Genomic DNA, 22574 nt, shown 5'->3' with positions numbered 1-22574 from the left:
TATAATGACTTACCGTTTCGAGAATCTGGAGGAGAGTTTCGAGAAGAAGGAAGGTCGGGCCTGGTGAGGGGAACCTCCGTCGCCATAAGCGCCTCCCGCGCTCCCACCGCGAGATCGGGTTTGACCTGGAACGATTATAAATTAAATTATTCGTTGAGAAATTGACAGTTATATTTTTGCCTTTAATTGGTGGTAAGAATTCTATACGTCATGGCTTCGAAACGTAAGGCAGTGGACGGGTATTGCAAATGCGGAAGAGTTGCTACATCTGCCGCAGGATGAGAGAAGGCACTTAAAGAAGAAGAAGTATTCTATAACAATCTCTTTCATTTAAATCGAACTTTACTAACACAAAGAGGACCGTTCAAGAATTACGTAAGCAGATTTACTACAATTTATCCACCCCCCATTTTTTGCCAAAAGTAAGAGTAAAATAATAGTAAATAAACGTATTCATTTGTAGGAATCCTCGTTGATGCATTTCCGTTTTCAAGCATAGACAATGTGTGGGTGATATGTGTAAAAAAAATACTGTTGACGTAATCACCAAATAAGAAAATCAAAGATAAACCCCCTTCTCCCCCCTTAACTAATAAGACTAATAGTATATATATAATAAGACTAATAATAATATATTTTCTTCTGCCAAGTAATTAGCTACTACTAATATATGAATTGTGACTCATTTGACCTTTGGCAGAGATTTTACATGTCTGTTTATAGATATTATTATTTATATTATGCTTTCTGTAGATTTTAATTTAAGTTATGTTATTTTGAGTTTCTTTTTGTTAATTAATTATGCACTTTTTTTACTTAACCATGTGTAGATTTTTTTTATTGTTCCATATTAGTGTATTTTTTGTTTTTTTTTTATATGTATATTATGGTTACCCATAATATGTGTAGTGTACCCATAATATTTGGAAGTGTAAATAAATAAATATTTTTTTTTACCTTACAAGGGTGATCTCATCACTTATGTATTCACTCTTTAAGTATTATATAACTTTTGGATATATTAAAAAATCGCTGTGTATATCTAATCTATATTTAATCGTTACTCACCCGAATGAAATGTGGATCTTGAGGGCACATTCCTAGGAAAAACCATTGGGTTAGGAAAATCTCGCCGCGCGCTTGCATTCGCCGCACCGCCGGTTGCTCCCACTGTAGTCGTCATCGTTGAATTTATACTGAAATATACGTTATATATTTAAACCTCTTAACTTATAATAATTGTATTTTTATTATATGATTGTATTATAAAATAAATAACACTTAAAAATTACGTATATAAGGTAAATCATATCTTTTTGTATGTGTATATGTATATAGAAAATAATAGAATAAATATTTTAAAAAAAAGTTTAGTTTTACAGTGTACTGAAAACTGTTTGTATAATGTAAAAATAACTGCGAGTTTAGTCGTAGAGTGATACAATTTTAAATATAACAAAAGGTTCACAATATTAACTTCGATAGAACTGCAATAACAATTTAAGAGTAATCAATAATCATATCACAACATAGTAGATTTTTTTCAGAACAAATTGTATGCAGTTCATTCGTTGCTAAGATACTAGAATCGGACCAATTACATCTAAACTACACATGCCACACCAAACATTAAAAATTTGTTAAAACACTAAAATAAAATTAGTAAAACTTTTCAATAATTATTTTTTTATACATTCCACCTCTCGTTATATAAAAATAATTAATATTTATAAAATGAACATTGCAAGTCAGCTTCTCTATTATATATATGTCGCAGCCAACTTAGCCGTTTAATTAACAGCCTAGCCATTTAACTAAACGGCGCCGTTTAACTAACGGCCTGAAAGATATTCAGCCGTAGCTCAGGCCATTCGTACGATTATTATTTGGCAGAAATAAAAAAGATAAAACGTATTACATAAAGTATTTCAAATTTTTTTAACTGAGTTTATTCACATTCCTGATGTCACTACACTTCCATTGTACTTGTTGTTTTTCATGAAACTTTGAAAAACACCATCAAAGTTGTGGTTTTCGGGCGCCATATTGATAGTTTGAAGAGTTTCATTTCGAGTTTCAGAGTGGCAGAAATTGCAATTAATTTGAAATTAACAGTCAACATCATTTGCCTAGCTGTTTGATCAACTGGCTGAATATTTTTCAGGCCGCTAGTTAAACGGCTAGGCTGTTAATTGAACGGCTAATTAAGTTGGCTGCGATATATACAGAAAAATACAACGTAATTAAAAATCAAAAGTAAAATTCCTGCTTAAAACGGAATACAGACTAATCTATGACAAGATCTTATTGAACTTAAAACATTGCATACACTATAAAAAAATCCATCACCGCTTAAAATTGTAAACTAACAACTACAAAATATAATATTAACTACAGCGAAACAAGGTTACAAAAATCTGTGTATAAAAAAAACGAAGCGTATTTGTGTTTAACACATTTGACAAAATCAAAAAAAGCATAGTGCCCTTACAAAAGTGCTTAGAAAAGCAAGTAATCTACGATATTTTATTCAACATGCACGGAATTATTTATTTGAAGGTAGAACTTTTGTATTCCAACTTTTTTTTGTACTATGCCCCTTTTGGCTTATTGAATATACATAACTTGTAATTAAAAATATAGTTTACTTGAAGTAATATAAATAATACCTATTATGTTTTTAAGAGCATAAAATTATTCTATTATATTATAATTCATTAATTGATTTTATTTATTCCGTGCAAGTTTCATAAGGTCTCGATGATAAAAGGCATCACTCACTTCCATTGTTACAATATTCATAGTCGAACAATTGAGATTTACATTAAAACTATAAAAAAACCTCATTACAAACAAACTAAAAATCGCGTGCATTAATTCGCCACTCTAAAAATAAGTTTTTACCCGAATATAAGCTGAATGTACGATTTAGAAGTATGAAATACAATTAAAAATTTAATGAAGACAAAACATATTATAGGGTTTATAACAAATGGTACATTCAACTAATATTGTGGGAAATATAATATAAAAGGACTACTCGTATATAATCTAGTCAATAAACTACTATCATGTAAAAACTATTAAAACCGGTGTATTAATTTAAAAAAAATAGCTTTGTTAGGTCTTGGAACAATCTTTAATCGTATCAGATATCAGATATTCAGATGGCTAAGGATTCCGGACATTAGGTATGGAGTATAGAGTATCGGTATACCGGCTTTAATTATGGAATAAAAGTTAAATAAAAAAGGAGTTCAGAATACAACACAAACTGTAAATAGTTCTAATACTTGACCAATCATTATATGTTGAACACGCCAAACAAAAAATTAAAATTGTGGGTTCTTTCAGAATATTATTACCATACAATTGAAAAAACATTGATACGACGCAAGTAGCCGTGGATGCGTTCGTATACGTTGACACGTATTATGAATTCTATGACGTTTGCTGCAGTTTACACATAAACGATATTATTTGATTATTGTAAAGAATTTACGTATTGTATAAATATTACTATACGCGCGGATACCGAGTCATGTACACGATTCAAAATTCTATCTTGTGATGAAATTTGTGAAGAGGCAAAAAGCCTGTAATATACGAGCACGTCCTATATATTATATTTCATAAAACATTTTCTCCTAAGTTTACCTCGGCCTTGGCTGAGCTAAATCCCTGGCTGAGGCGTTATGCGAGGTGTCAGCTGATAAGGGCGTTGCGCCGGTACTCGAAGAGATAGACGCGCTTTTAACGTGCGTTTTCGTCGCGGTCGTCTGCCCGTTAGTCGCGCCGTTTTTGCCGTCCGTTTGCGTCGCACTGTTTCAATGCATGCTGTTAGTACCTCAACCCCCCCTCGCATGCGTTGGGTTACATGCTACTTTGTTTAAATAAATATATACAAAATAAAAATAAAATACAAATTATAAAGTACATAGGATAATGTGTGTAGTGGTACATATGTGCAAACAGAATGTATAAACGATAAATAAATTGATTAAACAAAATGTGCAAATACGGTCGGCGAGACAACAGATCATCAAATTTTTCTAACGCTAATATTTTTATCATAAATCTTGTCTATTCCTCAAAATCTAACAATTCTATTACAATACTTTACTTATTAAAATACATTGATAATCAATAAAATCATCTACCTACACAACAAATTGCCTGTACCTACATTAAATTATTTATTTTAATAATAGCTAACCTGGGCGTGTCCTGTGGAGGCGACAACTTGGCGGGCGTGTGCGTATGATCAAACTGCGTACGTCTCGTCTGTCCGGTTAACGTGCGCGAGCGCGCTTCTAACTTGGGTTGGGCAGACGTCGGCCGCGCTGTGTTCTGTACCTGACATTATGTACATTATTCACCGTTGAAAGAAAAACAAATATGTGGTCTAAATTAAGGCAGAAAAAAATACAACACCCAAACACGTTAAACATACACTTGTGTGGCACCCAAACACACAAACTAGAAGACAGTTTCACACATTTTACATATAAACATAAAGTTAACGACATAATATAATTAAAGAAATGGCAATAAAATGGCGTTCAGTTTTTGTAAATATATAAAACTTATTATGACACAAACGATGTCAAATAAAAATTAAAGTATCCATTTCTTGATATAACAGGAAAAAGACGACAGAGAACTAAATTTGCCTTTTAATGGAATAGACTAGGAGAGTCTAGTGAGTGTAAGTGTGCGAAAGTTAATGAAAGCTGCCAAGTGCGATATAGTGTTAACGAACATTACCTTAGTTATACTATTCATAAGTATTGTAGAAAATTTTCACTCTTTTGTGAACTCTATTCATATATCTTATAATCAATGGAAACTGAGATATTCAAACTATCTAACAAGCTCACAAATCATATAGAAATTATACTAGCCAAGTTGGATTTCGAATGACTCAGAGTTCAACTTTCAAAAACTAACAAAAACTGTCAGCTACTCTCTCAAATACATGCGCATACGCACTCACACACACTCACTCGTTCGCTCAGTCTTAATTTGTCACACTCAAACTATTTTTTTAACTGTTTTAAACATGTATCATGTAACACAGAATAATCGTTTTCGATATGATTTTGTCATTAATAAAGTTTTTATTATTATTACAATTAGCAGAAAGTCCATATTACCTGCATCTGAGCGATACGAGCCGTATTCTCTTTGATTGAAGCCGAGTCAATTGTGTTCTGAAAATAAATTATATTCATTTAGTTTCTTGAAGTAACCTGTATGCTCTACATACATACATGAATATCTAAATACATTTTTTTTTATATAACTCTTATAAACTTGCCTGTCTTTTGAAATTGGACGTAGTTGTGGTCGCCGTAGACGTAGTGTTGTTCGCTGAACTGGTGGTGGTACCAACTGAAAGACAGAAATTCAAATTACACACTACTCGAGACTATTCCTATAATCAACGAATAACCGATCGTTACACATAATTATTGAAATTAGATATATCTTTTCGAATACTAAATCCTGTTATAGGCACTGAATACAAGATGAATATACCATTTATTGAAGTCCTCAACGATTCGTTATTCGTAATTATGGGAAATGTCAAACACATGACTTTTAAAAGCAAGATACGCGTTAACACGCTATTTGTTCAAATGAGAATTTATACAAGACAAGTGCTTCTAGCAAATGAATTACCTAAATGAATTGATTAATAAATTACGTATATTCCGATTTTTTTAATTCTGTAGAATTCTGACATTTCATAAGTCTTGCAACTAAAGAAGTTCTTCACCGAAATAGGGACAAATTTGACCTATTTCAGTGCAATAAAAATAAAATGCTACGTATTTTTAGTTTTACCTAAAAAAAGGTAGAACTAAATATTTATTACTCAAGTGACCTAATACAAAAATAACAAATATTTCAATATCACGATCAATACTTCAGCTGGCATAACTGCGTACTAATTCCAGGTTTGGTAAACCTTTTTAATAAAATAAAATATTATCTTAACGTGTTCGTTATTTCCTGTTTATGATGAAATTGGATATAATTATCACCCGCCGATAAACCACTTTAAATGTTTCAATGGAGCATGGCACTTAATAAAATTGTTACATTCACTAACAAATAATGTTTTTGTATAGACTCAAATATTCAGACTCGTATTAAAATCAAAAAATATGCCAGGCCAAAATGGTTTGCCATTTCTGACATGTCAAAATATGATAGCTGTCAGAATTCTACGGAATCAAACATTGGAGTATGACAATATAATTTTAATAAATTCTCAGTAAATCTAAAATTTGATCCCAATGAACAGGTAGCGCAAAATTGTTAAATCTCTAAGCAAATACATAGTATACCCTCTCAAAAGCATTTGTGATGTCCAAATCCATTATTCCTATTAACTCCTAGTCGCAAGAAGTGAATCTTATAAGTTAATATGAGTGAAATCTCGATGATTTTATCATCAGGTCCATCCGTTGAATTGGGACATGCTATGGATACTCCAACATGCTTTCATGATGACAGTAAAAGGTATGCTCAAGAGAGGGTATAGAGTTCATGCAACATTTTAACACAAGAACAGGAAAGTGTTTAGTGAGTAAATATCTAAAGTGCAATTGTGTAACACATTATTAACTTCAAACTTAGCCATCCTTAAATTCAGAGCATTATTCATCAGTTTTATGAGTTAACCGTTACTTAAGCCACTAATAAATAACGTCTTTAAAAATTGACAATGAACATTAAAGGAAATATACTGTAAAATGATAACTACGAGTGTCAAAAAGCATAATCTTTATTCTTAGGGTCTGTTTTATAATGTCCGGATAAGTTCCAAATAAGCTATTTATTACTTATTGGTAGGATAAAATACTGTTAATTTTTGCGTTTCACGACTGTCACATAGCGCTATTCGTCATGAAACGTGAAGTTTCTTATTTGGAACTTTTATCTTCCAAATAATGTATGTGTTTCATATCTATTTGGTACTTTATTCGTACATTGCGAAACAGATCCTTAGACTGGTATAATAGTGAAGTATGCACTATTATGTTATTACAAAATAACAAATACCATCGACAAATTTAATATGAACAAAAGCACAATAAAATTGAAACAAACATTGACGAAATGAAATATTTTTCGTTTCCTGTAATGTTTGGTTAATTGATCATACGAGGTTATCATTCTAGAGAAGATATAATAATTTTGTAACAGATGCATATGCTAGTAAATTAAAAAAAAATATTCACATCAACTAGGTTTTGTAAGTTTTGACAGTTTTCATCGTCACAGCTGCCTCATATCGTATATTACAATCAATGTAATGTACTAATTAAATTAATAACCAAGCTTCCACAAATAAACGTCTAGGAAGCACAAGAAAATCACAAAAAAACATAAATGCCCCATATACATGCCATGAAAAGCCACATAAACATGCATTATACATAGATAATAAAGGATCATTTGGAAACAGGTAGATAATGTCTTTGTAAAATGTACAGTCAAAACCGTTTATGACGACATCGTTTAGAACAACATACCGGTTATATTGACCAAAATCAAAGGTCTTTCTCTACCGGCCTTTTTAAAAAAAATTATAAACTTTTTTGAAATTCTATTGTATTAGGTACTCAATAACAACGTCATTTCTACGACCAAATATGGGTAGCCCCTTCGATGTCATTATAACAGATTGTGACTGCATATAAATGTGTATGAAATAATTTTTGGCACAAAATTATTTCAACCATGATTAATGAAATGCATTAATAACCTTTTATTGTCAACTAATTAAATTTTGTTTTTTGTTTTACACTAAAAATGTTTGGAAGTTTACTTTCTTCATATAAAAATAAAAGAACTATTTGTGAAGATTTGTAATCGACCCACAATGTTATATATGGATATACATCTATTTCTGTATTGCACTGTGAATCTTTTGAATAAATAAATAAATAAATGAATTCACATAAATGTATACAGAGTGTGAGCGTCTTAAATATTAAATTAGAATTTACAAACATATCGCTATTCAAACTGACTATAACATTTTAAAACTAAAAAACAGAAACTTTTACCTATTAATTATAACACTTTAGTGAAATAACATTAAATTATGACCATTAAAGTGTTATATGATATTAGTGTATTTATAGTCCTTGCCAATAGTACTCTGGTATTAATAGTGCAGCCTGTTACTCGAAATAAGTAGTGGAGTCTACTAGACTAAGTCGTAAGTAGTTCTAACTACATTAGCTATGGTTAGCGATGGTAAATCGTGAGTTATGGAAAATAATGAAAAAATACTAAGTGATTTGTGAATTGTGAAGTGGGGGGAGGTGTTTCTCGAAATAAGTAGTGGAGTCTACTAGACTAAGTCCTAAGTAGTTCTAACTAATTAAGCTATGGTTAGCGATGGTAAATCGTGAGTTATGGAAAATAATGAAAAAATACTAAGTGATTTGTGAATTGTGAAGTGGGGGGGAGGGGGGGGGGGGGGATTTACCTTGCGCGCGCAAGACCTCCGCGCCGGAAGAGGCGCGGCGCGACGCGGCAGGCCTGGCGCTGGCCGAGATGCTGCGCTGCACCCCGCGGTGGGACGGAGACCCGCACGCCGCGCCTGTACCACACCACACTACAGACCGCGTACACCACAAGCCATGATACTCAACAGACTACAGGATGCCCTCATACCCCACCGGCTGGACTAACTAACGAGCGTCCTATCAATTGTGACAAGTAACCCTGACAAGATACTGATAACGATATTCCTAATGCTCTAAAATAAACAAATTAGTCGACTTTTCGATTTATCTAGTTGACCGCTTTATATATCTTTGATCCCAGATCTCCAACGACAGCTGTTATGTCCTTTCAAAGCTATACAGTGTCATAAGGGTAGCGCTGGACAGAAACCGATGGAAGCAGAGAGTCTGCCATAGATGATTCGTTGCTGACCACGACGCTCAGACATGAGATGCCTACGAAAGAGAGAGAGAGAGAGAGTTGACGATTTACGAATTACGTTTGGTTCACCTTTAACGAAACTATCAATCAAAGACAACAGGACGCATTCTCCTTTAAGGTCTACACAACTAGAATCCCGCTGAAATAGACCTAAGATAGGAAACTTCACATTTGAATACAGACAGGTATCGTAAACGACACAGTACACATAGGAAAATACTAATAAACATTTCACACCCGTGCACTAAAGGATCAAAGTGAAAAAGGTTCCCAGACCATTCACAAACTAATTTCATATACACTTGAAAACGTGCGAAATCATAAATCAAAATGTAAATCAATTTTACTAAATTTTTGTAGATAATTTACTCCCATATGAAAATAAAATCTCCAATTCGCCAATAAAGAATAGAAATAAGAACCGTCTAGACATCATCCCTAAAACACGAAATTAGTTCAAACGGAAAAATCAAAGTTACAACGCACGATACAATTTCTATGATGGGCGTACAGCACGTTAAAGCACACATAATATACACAATAAAATAAAAAGCATAGACGCTAACAATCAATTGGATGTAAACATCTATCCATTTAATTGCCAGCCCAAAATTAACAAATGGACCTCAAATGATATCTAACGCCTACGTCCAATATTCCATGACGATGACATCTGTCAAATGGTGACATTTGACAGATGTCAAGAGCACGTCACGGCATATAGTCAGCCCTGTTAGATAAGCTATAGCCCTGAAATAAAAAGCCCCAATTATTTGTATTTATTAACCCTGAAGCGAGTATACATGGCGCTATTTTGTGAGTATGTTATCTTTAAGGCAATTCTATTTGTCAGCAAATAATCCAAACTCTAACAATGTTTCATATCATATAGACTATACACATTGGTTATTTGTCCTTCCTCAATTTTTAATTAGTTGGTATCACATGACTATTGCCATTTTCTTCTGACACTAATGACATTTTTTCCAGAGGGCATTCGACGAATTGTCAAAGTTTAAGTTTTCTTCACTTCACATTGTTCATTGACGTGTTTTTACCTGCATGTGCGTTCCCCGTTTGCTGTTGAGAGTTGGGCGGGGCTGCCGCGTTCCGCAAAGACAAAGACGATCCCGATCGACTCCCATCCGATTCCGGCTGAAAATTATGAAATAAATAAATTATTAGGTGATTTTTTTTAAAGTATTGTACGTAGTTCATATGTTCATAAAACTGTTTGAATCAAGCACGTCAATGATAGATGACCAATTTTTTAAAGGTTAAAATTTCTATAAAAAAAACTAACAGAAATAAAAAAATTCACCCTAAAGAAAACTTATTATAAATACGTTATTTGTATTTCAACAATCAAGCAAATTCTATTTCAGTGTAATTTCAGTCACACACAAAGGTCAAAGACAAAATTATTTCTTGATCTAGTTTACAGTCTTAAAACAAAACGACCAAGTAAATTTTAGATAATCTATTAAAGAATTTGAAAAACCATAGACAACTCACATCTGTACTTTTTCTCCCCAAAAGGAGGTAAGTAGCGAACACGTCGTCATATTTCGCTTCCGCCAACGAGTACTCGATTTCTTGCCTGTTGTAACCTAGCAACACTAGTGCCTCTGAAATGTTTAGAACCCGAATTAATATAATCGAATCAAATAAATTTTAATTAGCCAGTTCATAATAAATTATACTAATTTTGGGACCAGAGATCGGGACTTGACTATAGTTCTAAACATTGAATATGTATCTTATTTCAGAATCTCTAATTTCTACCGTTGAAGATGAAATTCCATAATTTTATAAACCAGAGGTACTTGAACCTACCTGGAACAGCTAAGGCAAAAATCATGCATCTAATAAGCTAAAAAATAACATAAAGCAAAAGTGTTCAGGCTGGTAAAATAAATAAACAACATTTAACTTCAGTCTTGTATCATTATCACTATAACATAAATAACTTCAAAAAAGTGTTAAACCTTTTTCTTAAATGAAAATCCAAAAAAAAACTATAACGGAAATCTTATCTTGCAAACCGTATCATTTAAACAAATTGTTTTATAAAAAACATATAAAATCTCATTTTAAGTTATTTAATTGATAGAGATAGAAAAACAAGACAGAATATCACGACCACGTATTTATATGGAGATCGTGAACGTACCAACTTGCGCTGTGCCCGTATACGTTGCACGCATGAAATATAAGAAATATCATCAAATACATGTTATTTGCTTGTGTGTGGAAAATGTTTACAAGTATCAATGATAATGCAAATATTTTAAAAGTTTCAAAGTGAGGATTAATTTTAAGGATGTGATTTTTGAGTTAATAAAGCCAATAAATACAATATTTCATAGTCATTAAATTTAAAAAATAGTTTAGACCAGTGTTTCCCAAAGTTTTAAGTACTTTCTTTCTAAAATTATTATGCCCCAACTATACAAAGCTTTTAATTTTAAAAACTTGAATTGAATTAAGAACCTTGAATTATTGTTAATGGTTTAGAATTGAATTAAGAAACTTAAACCTTTTTAGGAAGAAATCACTAGGAAATTGTAAACGAAACACAGTAAGCAAATTTTCTAAACATAATAACTGAAATTCAAAGTATGTACAAATAATTAATAAAATTTCGGATATTCCCTTTTAACAATCCTATTGCTCCCTATGGGGGGTGGAACCAACTTTGGGAAACACTGGTTTAGACAAATGTTAACTTAAAATTAAAATTTACATTATTAGACGAACGTTTTGTAAATATTCTAAGAGTAATTTTTGGGTCTTAGTTATTTTAAGTTCAACCAAGCATAAAATACTTCATGTATATTAGTGTGAAAGCGTTAGTGAAGCTTAAGGTAAAGGAAAACTGTGAATGAAATTAAACTCGCTTTTAGCATAGTATATGTGTGTGACCATAATTTAGTTTATGTGATAATTAAATACATAATCTTAAAATCTAATTTTATAGATATAGTATATTTTTAGACAATAATAAAAATTATTTGAATCAAAAATGAACTTTTACTAATACCTTCAAATATCTAAGTAATAATTTCTGTAAAGGTCGCAAAGCTCTCTGCAGATTAATTTCAAATAAAAATTTTTTTATGGGAAATATTTTTTCCAAAAATTCGAACACGTGATAGATTAACTTTATTCATTTTCTCACAAAACTTCATACATGATAAGTTACAACTATTTATTAATGTATGTAAATAATTGTAATAAAATGCACTATTCATAGTACTGTCATATTTAAATTATGGTAAATATATGTTGTATTGAGATGATATAGAAAATTAGTAATAAATGTAATGAAATCATTATCACTGACCTATCCGTTTATGGTCCTTGAAGTCCTGCTGCGGTTCCACAAAGGGTCTGAGCTCGTCCTCCTCGTAGCCCGTGTTCATCCACTTGTCCCGCATGATGCTCTCGAGGGAGGCTCTCTTCGCCGGGTTCAGCACGAGGAACTTCTTCAGCAGATTCTCGCAATCAGTTGACATGTAGAACGGTATTCTGCAAAACATTTTTGTTTTAAGATTTTTGAGGTGTACAATTCTCTCTCTATCTCTATCTCAATTTACAAATTCTCTTAAAGCTTTAATTTTTTTTATTCGAAAAGAAAATCCTCCTACAACTTATCTGCTCATAGTCAGAAGACTGATTGCACGATGCGATGCGCTCTTGGAAAAAAAAGAAAAAAGAAAAGAAAATCATCGAATATCCATATCTATAGTCTGATTAGGAGAATTTTTAATCAGTCTATAATACTAATATTTATAATACGGTGTAAACTCCATGTAACGTCTTTCTATGTACCGACGAATTAAGCTAAAGCTTCAAAATCTTCCTTTGGTTGGTTTAGCTTGTCTTCCATACAATAATATATTCTATATAGTATTACACCCACCCTCAATAATGACAAATAATAAAAAGTATTTTTGAAGTTGTCAAAAAAAATGAAGTTTTTTCGCAATATCCTAGTCCGCAATAAACTCGCCTATCGGCATCATGAATTCCAACTAGAGAAATTCATTCTTCTGTTTAAAATTGGGATTGCTAGTATGTGTAGACTGTTTATTTTATCATTTTTAGACAAAATGTATTTTTATATGGTTATAAAAACCCTATTTTTTAATTTATTAATTATGACTTGAACTCTGAGTTTTATATACAGAACAATTCACAGAACAACCTAAAAAATTTCTGGGAAACCGAACAGTCTCTGGGGCAGCATAGCAAAATGTTCCATGTTGGTATATATGTATGTATAATAAATACTAAATAGCATACCTATATTTCCCTCGAAGCACCCTCTCTCTCAACTCTCTAAGCGTAGATCCATCGAAGGGAAGCGAACCTGAGACCAGAGTGTACAAAATCACACCCAACGACCACACATCCACTTCCGGACCATCGTATTTCTTTCCTGAAAAAGTAGATAATTTTTATTACTTAACTTTAAAAAAAAAACAGAAAATAATCCGTATATTAACATCATTGTAATACAATTATTCATAACTAGAGCTTTCAACAAAAGGACCTTTGTGTATTTATGATATTGTTTCAGACAATTTTCCCATTATGATTAAGTCCATATGAATGTATTATTCAAATATTTATAGATCTGTAGAAGATATATAATATAATTAAACAATATTTAAAACTTTCTTATCCTACAAATCAATAATTAAAATGATTAAAAAAGAAAATCAATTATTAATTAATAAGCAAGCAAAACTGTTTTTCTTCTTTTCTAAACTTCCTTCAGCGTTCGAGCAAATGTTAAATGCGCACATAGAAAGAAAGTCAATTGGTGCACAGCCGGGGATCGAACCTACGATCTCTGGTATGAGAGTCGCACGCTGAAGCCACTAGGCCAACACTTATACAAATACTGCTTCGTTTGTACGAACGAAATTTGTTTGTTATATATATTTTTAACGTTTGATATTATGTTTGTGGCGCCATCTATATTTATAAATATTGCGCTAAACAGATTTTTGTAAGCATAACTGACATCTGATTAATGATATTTGACATCATGAGCACACCCCACATAGACACCATCACGTACACACACTTTTACATCAACACACAACACAACTAATTTAGGCTTAGTTAAATAAATTAAATCACATTTAGTCAAATGTATTAAATAATTTTTGTTTGTTTGTTCCCTTTTTTAAATATTTTTGCTGTTAAATGTATGTATTATCTATGTATTCCATCATTGGCTATATTCTCTGTATATTTGTTTGTAATTTTATATAATTTATGTTAGCTGAAGGAGTACTAAATAAATAAATGTAAAAAGGCTTACTATAAAGTTATTGATTATCTAGTTGATAAAAGGGCCTGGGACTAGTGCTGGGCAGGCTGCCTCTAATTAATTTGATATATTTGTTTTAAATATTGTTTAATGATTTGCTTTTTTAAAAGAGTACCGAGAGTTTTTTACGCCGGCTTTTTCTCTCGGCCTACACCCTCTGTCTTTGCCGATAAGTAGGGATGCCTACAAGTTTGAATTGATTGACGTGGTATAAGTGATACCTAGAAGATCTTATGTTCCAAAATAAACGTATTTTATTTTATTTTTATTTTTTTTAAATAAATAAATATGTTCTATCACACATTTCAATTCAATGTATCAGATTTATTTAAATTTGCGGTACACATTCTAATGATCCGTAAACAGATAAATATTAAGAAGATAGTAAGACTAAATATTGTCTTTCATTCTCCTTCTGCAGCAGAATGTTTACCTTGAAAAAGTTCTGGGGCAGCGTAGGGCGGTGATCCACAAAAGGTGTCCAACTTCGCTCCCGGGGTGAACTCGTTCGAGAAACCGAAATCGGCTATTTTTATGTTCATCTCGCCGTCTAACAGTAGGTTTTCCGCCTGAAATTCATATTATCTCTTTTAATTCTGCTACATTTCCACCAGTCCAATAGCAAAGGCAGAGAACTTATAAGAGCCGGACGAAATTTCAATAAATTCGGTTCAATATTTTTTTAATATCACCTACGCATCGTTCGATTCGATTTTATAGATCAGGGCAAATGGAATGAAGGCTCACTTGATGTTAAGTGATACCGCCGCCCATGAACACTCGCAATGCCAGAGGGTTCGCGAGTGCGTTGCCGACCTTTTAAGAATTGGTACTTTTTTTCTTGAAGGACCCTAAGACGAATTGGTTCGGAAATACTTCAGTAGGCGTCTGGTTCCACAAAGTGGTGGTGCGCGACAAAAACTGCCTAGAAAAACGCGCAGTTGTGGAACGGCGGACGTCGAGGTGATACGGGTGGAATTTCGTATTCTGCCTCGACGTCCGATGATGAAACTCAGCTGCAGGTATTAATCCGAACAACTCCTCTGAACACTCTCCATGGTAAATGCGGTAGAAGATGCAGAGTGACCCCACATCTCTACGCAACTCCAAAGGATCAAGCCATCAAATCAAAAGATCAAGATTGGTCTTCAACGATTCGAGTGGAAGGAGCTGGTACTGGGGAGCCCCAAGAGGTGAGAACAGTACTCCATATGGGGCCGAATTTCCGTTTTTCACTTGCAAGTGATGTTTTGAGTTTTCCTCCTAAGCTAATGTTCAATGGGCACGTGAAGAAGAAGCCCATTGGTGCACAGCTGGATTATTAGAAGGTATACCTTGAGATCCCTGTGAATGATCCGTTTCTGATGGCAGTACTGCACCGCGGAGACGATCTGTCTAAACTTAGCGCGAGCCTCCTTCTCCTTCATACGTCCGTGCAACACTAAATAGTCGAACACCTGAAAAAATACAATTTATTTTCAATTTTGTTATTAAATTTATGTGAATAGTTGCTATGAGTAAGTTATGGTAGAATTTTCACCATTTGCTAATGACCAGGATACGTCATTAAAATGAATAGTACCTACTAACATATATCTTAATTAATTGTTCCATTATAAATTCAAATAATAAGCCGACGAATATAGATATATACGTCGCAGTAGAATGATAACCTCGTATGTCCAAAGAACCAAACATTATATATTATATTGACTATATATTTATTAATTATTTACTTACTTCACCACCGGATGCATATTCCATGACTAAATATAATGTCTTCTCCGTTTCGATGACTTGGAAAAGTTTCACTATATTTGGATGATCCAACATCTTCATTATCCGCACCTGAAATTTTATGTAACATGATTAATAATAGTAAGAAACTTTCATCACATCCATTAACATTGAACATTGATTCTACATTATTAATAATAAGCTAAGAAGTGTTTATAAGTAATACCTCTCTAAATAACTTCTGTAGTGAGCCAGGATTGAGCTGAGTCTTGTCTATGATCTTGATGGCCACCTCTTTACCTGTCGGCACATGCTTCGCCAACTTCACCTTTGCGAAGTTGCCTTTCCCTATCGTCTTCAGGAGTTTGTACTTGCCTGAAAAATACCGTAAACCATTAATTGTATCATATCATCCATTCAAAATATAATTTACACCTATATTTTCATATGATTTAAAAACCTTTTATTCACAGTTTTTTCTTACAATAAATTTAACAAAAAAAAGTGCGACTACATAAATTACTATCTAGCCTATACTATATAGCTAAGAAGTAATGTTACGTTGACTTGATTTTCTACAATAATAATGAATCGCTTAAACTAACTTTGACACTATGATCATGTGTCTGATGCAGTCTGTGCGGTATGCACTTGCACTCATATTCATTACACTAGGTTTATTAACTCAAAAGGTATAGTTCTCTTTAGGCGTCTTAATCCTGTCGTATCAAGAAGTTGGATTGCCTCGGCATTCACATGGCTATGTAGTCTATTTAAGTAAGCTAATGCTGACTAAGGCCGTATTTGGGCCTTAGGTAGAATGCCTAGCGAACCCCGAGGGCCCATCTTAAGGGCGTGTGATGGGCTGAGGTATGTTTAGTGGGTAGGGTCTCGCTACCCCTCTGAATAGCAGAGGGTTTTGAGTGTAGATCCAGCCCCACAGTCCCCGCGTCAAGTTCGATATTCTTGATGCGGGCTTGCATTAATGCATTTCCACCTCATTAAAAAAAAGGCCGTATTTAGGACTGTATCGACATGAAGAAGTATTCACAGTTAATGAAAATTTGGTTGCACAACAGATAAATAACGTCTTTAACCGCGCTGTTTCTCTATACCAAAGACAAAACTAAAATAAATTAAGCTCGTAAGTTACTAACCGATGTGGGGCTCCTCTGATGTCCTCGACCGTGAAGACACCCGGGCGCTGCCCCCCGACGAGGCACCCCCAGCGCCCGCAGACGTCTCCGAAGCACTCTGTAATTAGTAAATAAATGATATTACACAAAAAACAATAATACATCACAAACCATTACTATAACAGGCGCCAAAATTATCGATTAAAAATTCTTTATTAATAAAAAATTCCACGGCACAATAGTATGTGCCACTTGTCAATTTTTGATTTAAGCATTATTTAAGCTCAATGTGGTATGTATTTAACATTTGATACGTAATATATAAACGTACGTAATATTTAGAAGTTATAAAATCTCATTTTCTTTGATTACTAGTATTGTTATTAGCAAACTGTTAGTTTCTAAGGTAATTAAACCCAACAAAATTTTACATAGTGGGAATCTTGTATTAAATATTAACGAATTTCAGTTACCAGGCGTTCATGAGAACTATGGAGACAGTTCAAGAAACTCTACTACGCAGTTACGCAAGGTCGACGACCTTGAGCTTATCTAAGAAATTACGGCCCTTTCGCGACAGGATTCTTGTTTTTCCTATTTGTGGAAATGAAAACAGATTTAGGCTAAGCGCCCAAATCTATTGAAAGCTTCAATCTGACAAAATTAACTACGTCTTTATGATGTTTATTGCCCTCTTGAGTAAAAGATAGCTGTAATAGTAAGCTGTGTTTATAAAACAGTGATATACAAATTTAATTCAGTATTTGGATATAAAACCTCTGCGGTACTGAATGCTTGGTTATCAAACTCTAGAATACAAATAACAATCAAATAGTTCAGCTTATTGTCCTTTGTCCTATTACATATATTGATTTTATTGATATTAAGGTTCACTTAGATTAGCCAGTTCACGGACGAAGATAGAACTAAACATTAATAGTAAATTAATGTTAGAAGTCTAGTCACAAACATGGTGTGAAAATCCAGTAATCTACCAATTCAGTTATTTATTTATATTTACAAAATCATTCGGTACATAAGGAAAATTAAATCCATAATTGAATGTAACAATCACTGCAAACATAACAAACATGAACAGAAAAAAACTACGATTTCTGAACGGTGGGACAAATGAAACATCTACAGGGTACAAGTTACGTTGACCTTTTCTACCATCAAGTCGAATCAACTATAGTTTCACCTACCTACAACTATTGTAGTAGGTAATTGGTACAATTTTAGATGAGGCCTTATCACGAAATATTACAATAATTTCAGGTTATGTAACGAACGATTCATGTTCTATTTAGCTCCGAATACACCCACGGAGAGCTTCCAAATTCCATACAAAAATAAACAAAAAGCTTTTGTAATGTAATGTCAAACCTACCCCGTGTAATTTCTCAATGGCTTTCGCTCTACGACGTCTCCTCCATAGCTTCGACAAGAACACGGGAGCCAACAGGGGTAGGACACGGTTTCTCATCGTTTGGGGATTTATTTTGACTGATTTAGAGCACACTTAACAATAGTAGCTACCACGGAAGGCAGCAAAGTCGACAAACTATTACACTTATGTATTAAGTATGTATTTCGCTTTGAGACTTTAAAACGTCATCAAATTTTTAAACACTTCTGATTTTTAAATTTGGAACATAAAAGCCGCTTATCACTTGTTAATTATTATCTTAACTCTTCATTCACTATTTACCATTAGTGAAATAAAACTAAACATATTCAAATATCACTTGTGTGTATCGTCGACGCAATTTTACTGATTTACTTAATAATTTCATAAGCAGCTATCACCTAGTTCTGACCTCCAGTCTAAACAAAAGATTGCGAAATTATTAATTTTATTTTAAACGAATCTAATTTTAATAAATACTTAAAGTTTACGTCATTCTATTTGCACAAGTCTTAATATGCAAACGCCAATTGAATATAGGGTACAGTAGTATGATTTTTATTTTAAAACATTATCAAGGAAACATAACTTTACTGAATTTGTCACGGCTTCGGACTAGCTGCTATCCGTATGAGGAATTACTTAGTTGGTTAGGTTCATGAAATAAACTATTAAAACGCCGATATCCTATCAATGAAATTAAATTAATTTTAACCTCAATAAATCGAATTGCAATTAGCTAAAATAATCCTCCGTCTCCATGCATAAATTTGGACGAAAACACTAAGCAACACTAAGTAACAGAATCCAATAAAACTGATATAGTTTTTACCAAAATCCCACCCACATATAGTATTTTTATAATTTCCACCTAACCTCAAATCAGGAAGGCCGTTCGTGTATTCCGTATTGTAGGAGGGGGGTTTTTAATTTTCTCATTTGGTGATTACGTCAACACTAATTATTTACTTGTATACACATGTAATTGAAAACTAAATACATCTTCAAGGATTCCTATAAACAACCAACTTAATACGTCTATGTACTATAATTTTTGTGACCTTTGCTTATTTTTGCTGACAAGAGGAGTGGTGGGGGGGGATAAATTGCAGTAAATCTGGTAACGTAATACTTAAACGGTCCCTTACGAGCCCAGAAAACTAATTCATAAAAAAATATCTACTGTCCGAACGCGACGTGTAATCGGTGTAATTAAGTTCTCATAAAAAAAGGAATATTGTTCATGAGAGTACATAAATTCCTTGTCTAACATCTAAATGTCCATTACTAAGCAATGACGTCTAATGTATTATCAGAACAATAACACAAACACACTGAACTTTAACACAACACGTTATTATGGCACCGAATGTAAATTAACACTAATTTATTATTTAATTATATTATGTGATAAAGCGATTAATTCAGTAAACATTCTGGTATCGTTCAATTAATAGTCTTATTACAGCATTAATAATAATACAGTAGAATCTCTAACACGAATGTCAAGGGAGTTTGAAATTAACATGAACTTCGAGATACATAATATGATTGAACTGCTGAAATTTCGACTTGTAAGAGATTTTGAGAGGATTTCTAAATATATTTTGGATTTGTAGAGTCGAATTTAAATAATAGATTATTTGGATTTTATGACTATTATTTCGGGGAAATTCAAGTAAGACGTCATTTTGTTTTACTAACTACGACATACAGAGTATCCTTTTTGAAATTCGAGTTATATAATTTATTATCAATACTTCGTAAGGAAATAACATTTTGTTCCAGTTACAGTTCACGCTTTAGCGGAAGGGCGTGGCAATTATTTCGGCATACTTAATATTTCGACTTAACTAGGATCGAGTTATAGAGATTCCACTATCCTTCAACTGCCTTTTAAGTCAGATACTTTAACATTTCCTTCTTCTGTGGTTATTTGAAATCAGCCCTAAGGTTATGAGCGCATCTGTTCTTTGGTGCCGGCATGTGTAGTGGCCCATTTGAAGGGTCTATTCATTTATCGGCTGCCCAGACCACTGCCGGTCTTCTAGCTCTAGAATATTGAGATGTTTTAGTCGTCACATACTGTTCTATGGTGAAGCAAACCTAACTGCTCTTCATAATTTCATTGTTATACAGGTGTTCTAGAATAAGAGTATTTTCATTCGACGAGCAATTTTATTAGAAAACCATTTCCGAAAGGATATAAATTTAATAGAATATTAATATTCTAGATGTTGAAAGATGTCTCGGTGTCTAGACAGTGTCAGCTTAGTCTATAAAATATCCTCATCTAAAGTCAACACTCGTATGGGATACCTAATTAAAAAAGTATTCAGCGTAAATCACACTAATTTGTAAAAATACAATTTTGCCACCACTATGTGGAACCAGCTGCTCACTTCTTAGGAAACAATTCGATTTAAGGTCCTTCAAGAAAAGAGCTTGCTTCTTAAAAGGCCAGTAACGCACTTATTTATGTTACAGGACAAACAACTAACTGATACAAATCAAAATTGAAAAACCATCACAATTAACCTTGAAAAATTATCATACAACTCAAATTACAGTTTAAATTACACCAACAACATAATAACTATATATAATCAGTACAAAAAACAATTCTTTGTCTACATTTAATACTTAAGAATGAATCATAACTGCGATGATTAATGTTTTTATGCTCAAAAACAGCTAAATGGCACAATTATAAACACAGTTACCAATAAAAACCTCTTATGTTAATACCTTTTCATTAATAAACCTAATTTCCTAAGATATGTCGTATGTCTTTGTTTAGAGCTGTTCAAAACAGGATGGCGTATGTCACGTGTAATACTATTTATTAAATAAGATTACATTATAAAAAGAAAATACCATAGATGTAGTCGTTGTGACATGTGTCAATAGACATAAGAAAACGAATAATGATAAAAAATATGACGAAACTTAAATTTAAATTAACGAATTGTCAACTTATATTAACATCCTCTGTTATATATAATATAACCTTAATAATGGTTATTTTTCATTTGATGAAAATATTTCTTTAAAACTATTATTCTTCCTCTAACTTCATTTTTTTTTTTTTTTTTTTTTTTTTTTTTAGAACAGGGGGCAAACGGGCAGGAGGCTCACCTGATGTTAAGTGATACCGCCGCCCATGGACACCCTCAATGCCAGAGGGCTCGCGAGTGCGTCCAATCAATTGCTTGGTATTGACGCTAAGAGTCTGTATTCTGTTCCTTTCACACTCGCACACAGATGTATGTTTGAGCACCATTATTAACAAAACGTTTATATATAGATGTATCTACCTATCTAAGGATCAGCAATACTATATCATTATTCTATGTACACGACATATACACAAAACTAAGGCTTTAAGATAAATTAACACACACACAGGCACAGAATAGACAGTTCACTTACGAGTCTACGTAAGAACCTTCGATTCAAAATAGCCTGAATATAATATTAATTCAATCCGAAATCAATACTCGTATTGGTTAGTTAGCTATATAATGCCTGGATCGATTTGTATTTAGTTCTTTTATTGGGTCAGTATTAAAATTATTTACTAGTCAAAAGCTCCCTTATACATAAAAACTAAGTCAATCTAAATTCACTTAAACTAAAAGCTTTTCGTTTCTTTCTGTTAGATTAATTGACTTGTTTAAAAAATATCGGTCAAAGTAAAGTTATTTATAATAATCAACAGTTTAGTTATAAAGAGTGAAACATGCATGTTTTAAAACATAAATTATATAACATAGATATTTTAAACAAAAAAAAACAAATGTCTGCGATGAAAAGAGATAGTTTCGATTCGTACCAGATAAACGGTGCAATTAAACTGATTTAGTTTTCATGAAGTCGGTAAAACGTAATTCGGATTTATAAATTGTTTTTACGTTATTTGATAGAATTCTTAAAGGTTCTACAATACTGTTAATGTCACGAAAATCACATT

General features: G+C 32.7%; 1 protein-coding gene across 15 annotated transcripts in view; it reads right to left on the bottom strand.

Annotated features, from left to right (window-relative positions):
• The window catches only part of LOC111002933 (MAP/microtubule affinity-regulating kinase 3), a 129970-nt gene that overhangs the window by 8327 nt on the left and 99069 nt on the right, over positions 1-22574 (bottom strand). For 12 of the 15 annotated variants that reach the window (XM_045629378.1, XM_045629384.1, XM_045629381.1 and 9 more), the window contains 16 exons: positions 17215-17311; positions 16284-16432; positions 16061-16168; positions 15655-15777; positions 14754-14889; positions 13282-13417; positions 12320-12504; positions 10489-10601; positions 10032-10128; positions 8513-8626; positions 5321-5394; positions 5157-5213; positions 4217-4356; positions 3658-3822; positions 1069-1196; positions 14-125 (listed from right to left, as the gene is read on the bottom strand). In XM_045629378.1, coding sequence (XP_045485334.1) covers positions 14-125; positions 1069-1196; positions 3658-3822; positions 4217-4356; positions 5157-5213; positions 5321-5394; positions 8513-8626; positions 10032-10128; positions 10489-10601; positions 12320-12504; positions 13282-13417; positions 14754-14889; positions 15655-15777; positions 16061-16168; positions 16284-16432; positions 17215-17311 — 1934 coding nt within the window. The remainder of the gene's footprint in view (positions 1-13; positions 126-1068; positions 1197-3657; positions 3823-4216; positions 4357-5156; positions 5214-5320; positions 5395-8512; positions 8627-10031; positions 10129-10488; positions 10602-12319; positions 12505-13281; positions 13418-14753; positions 14890-15654; positions 15778-16060; positions 16169-16283; positions 16433-17214; positions 17312-22574) is intronic. The other 3 variants (XM_022273226.2, XM_022273230.2, XM_022273229.2) reach the window with 3 other exon arrangements.

The sequence above is a fragment of the Pieris rapae genome, chromosome 9 (genome assembly GCF_905147795.1).
Source record: "Pieris rapae chromosome 9, ilPieRapa1.1, whole genome shotgun sequence".
NCBI lineage: Eukaryota > Metazoa > Arthropoda > Insecta > Lepidoptera > Pieridae > Pieris > Pieris rapae.
The sequence above is the reverse complement of the archived record's forward strand: the minus strand, read 5'-3'. Positions and strand labels throughout refer to the sequence as shown.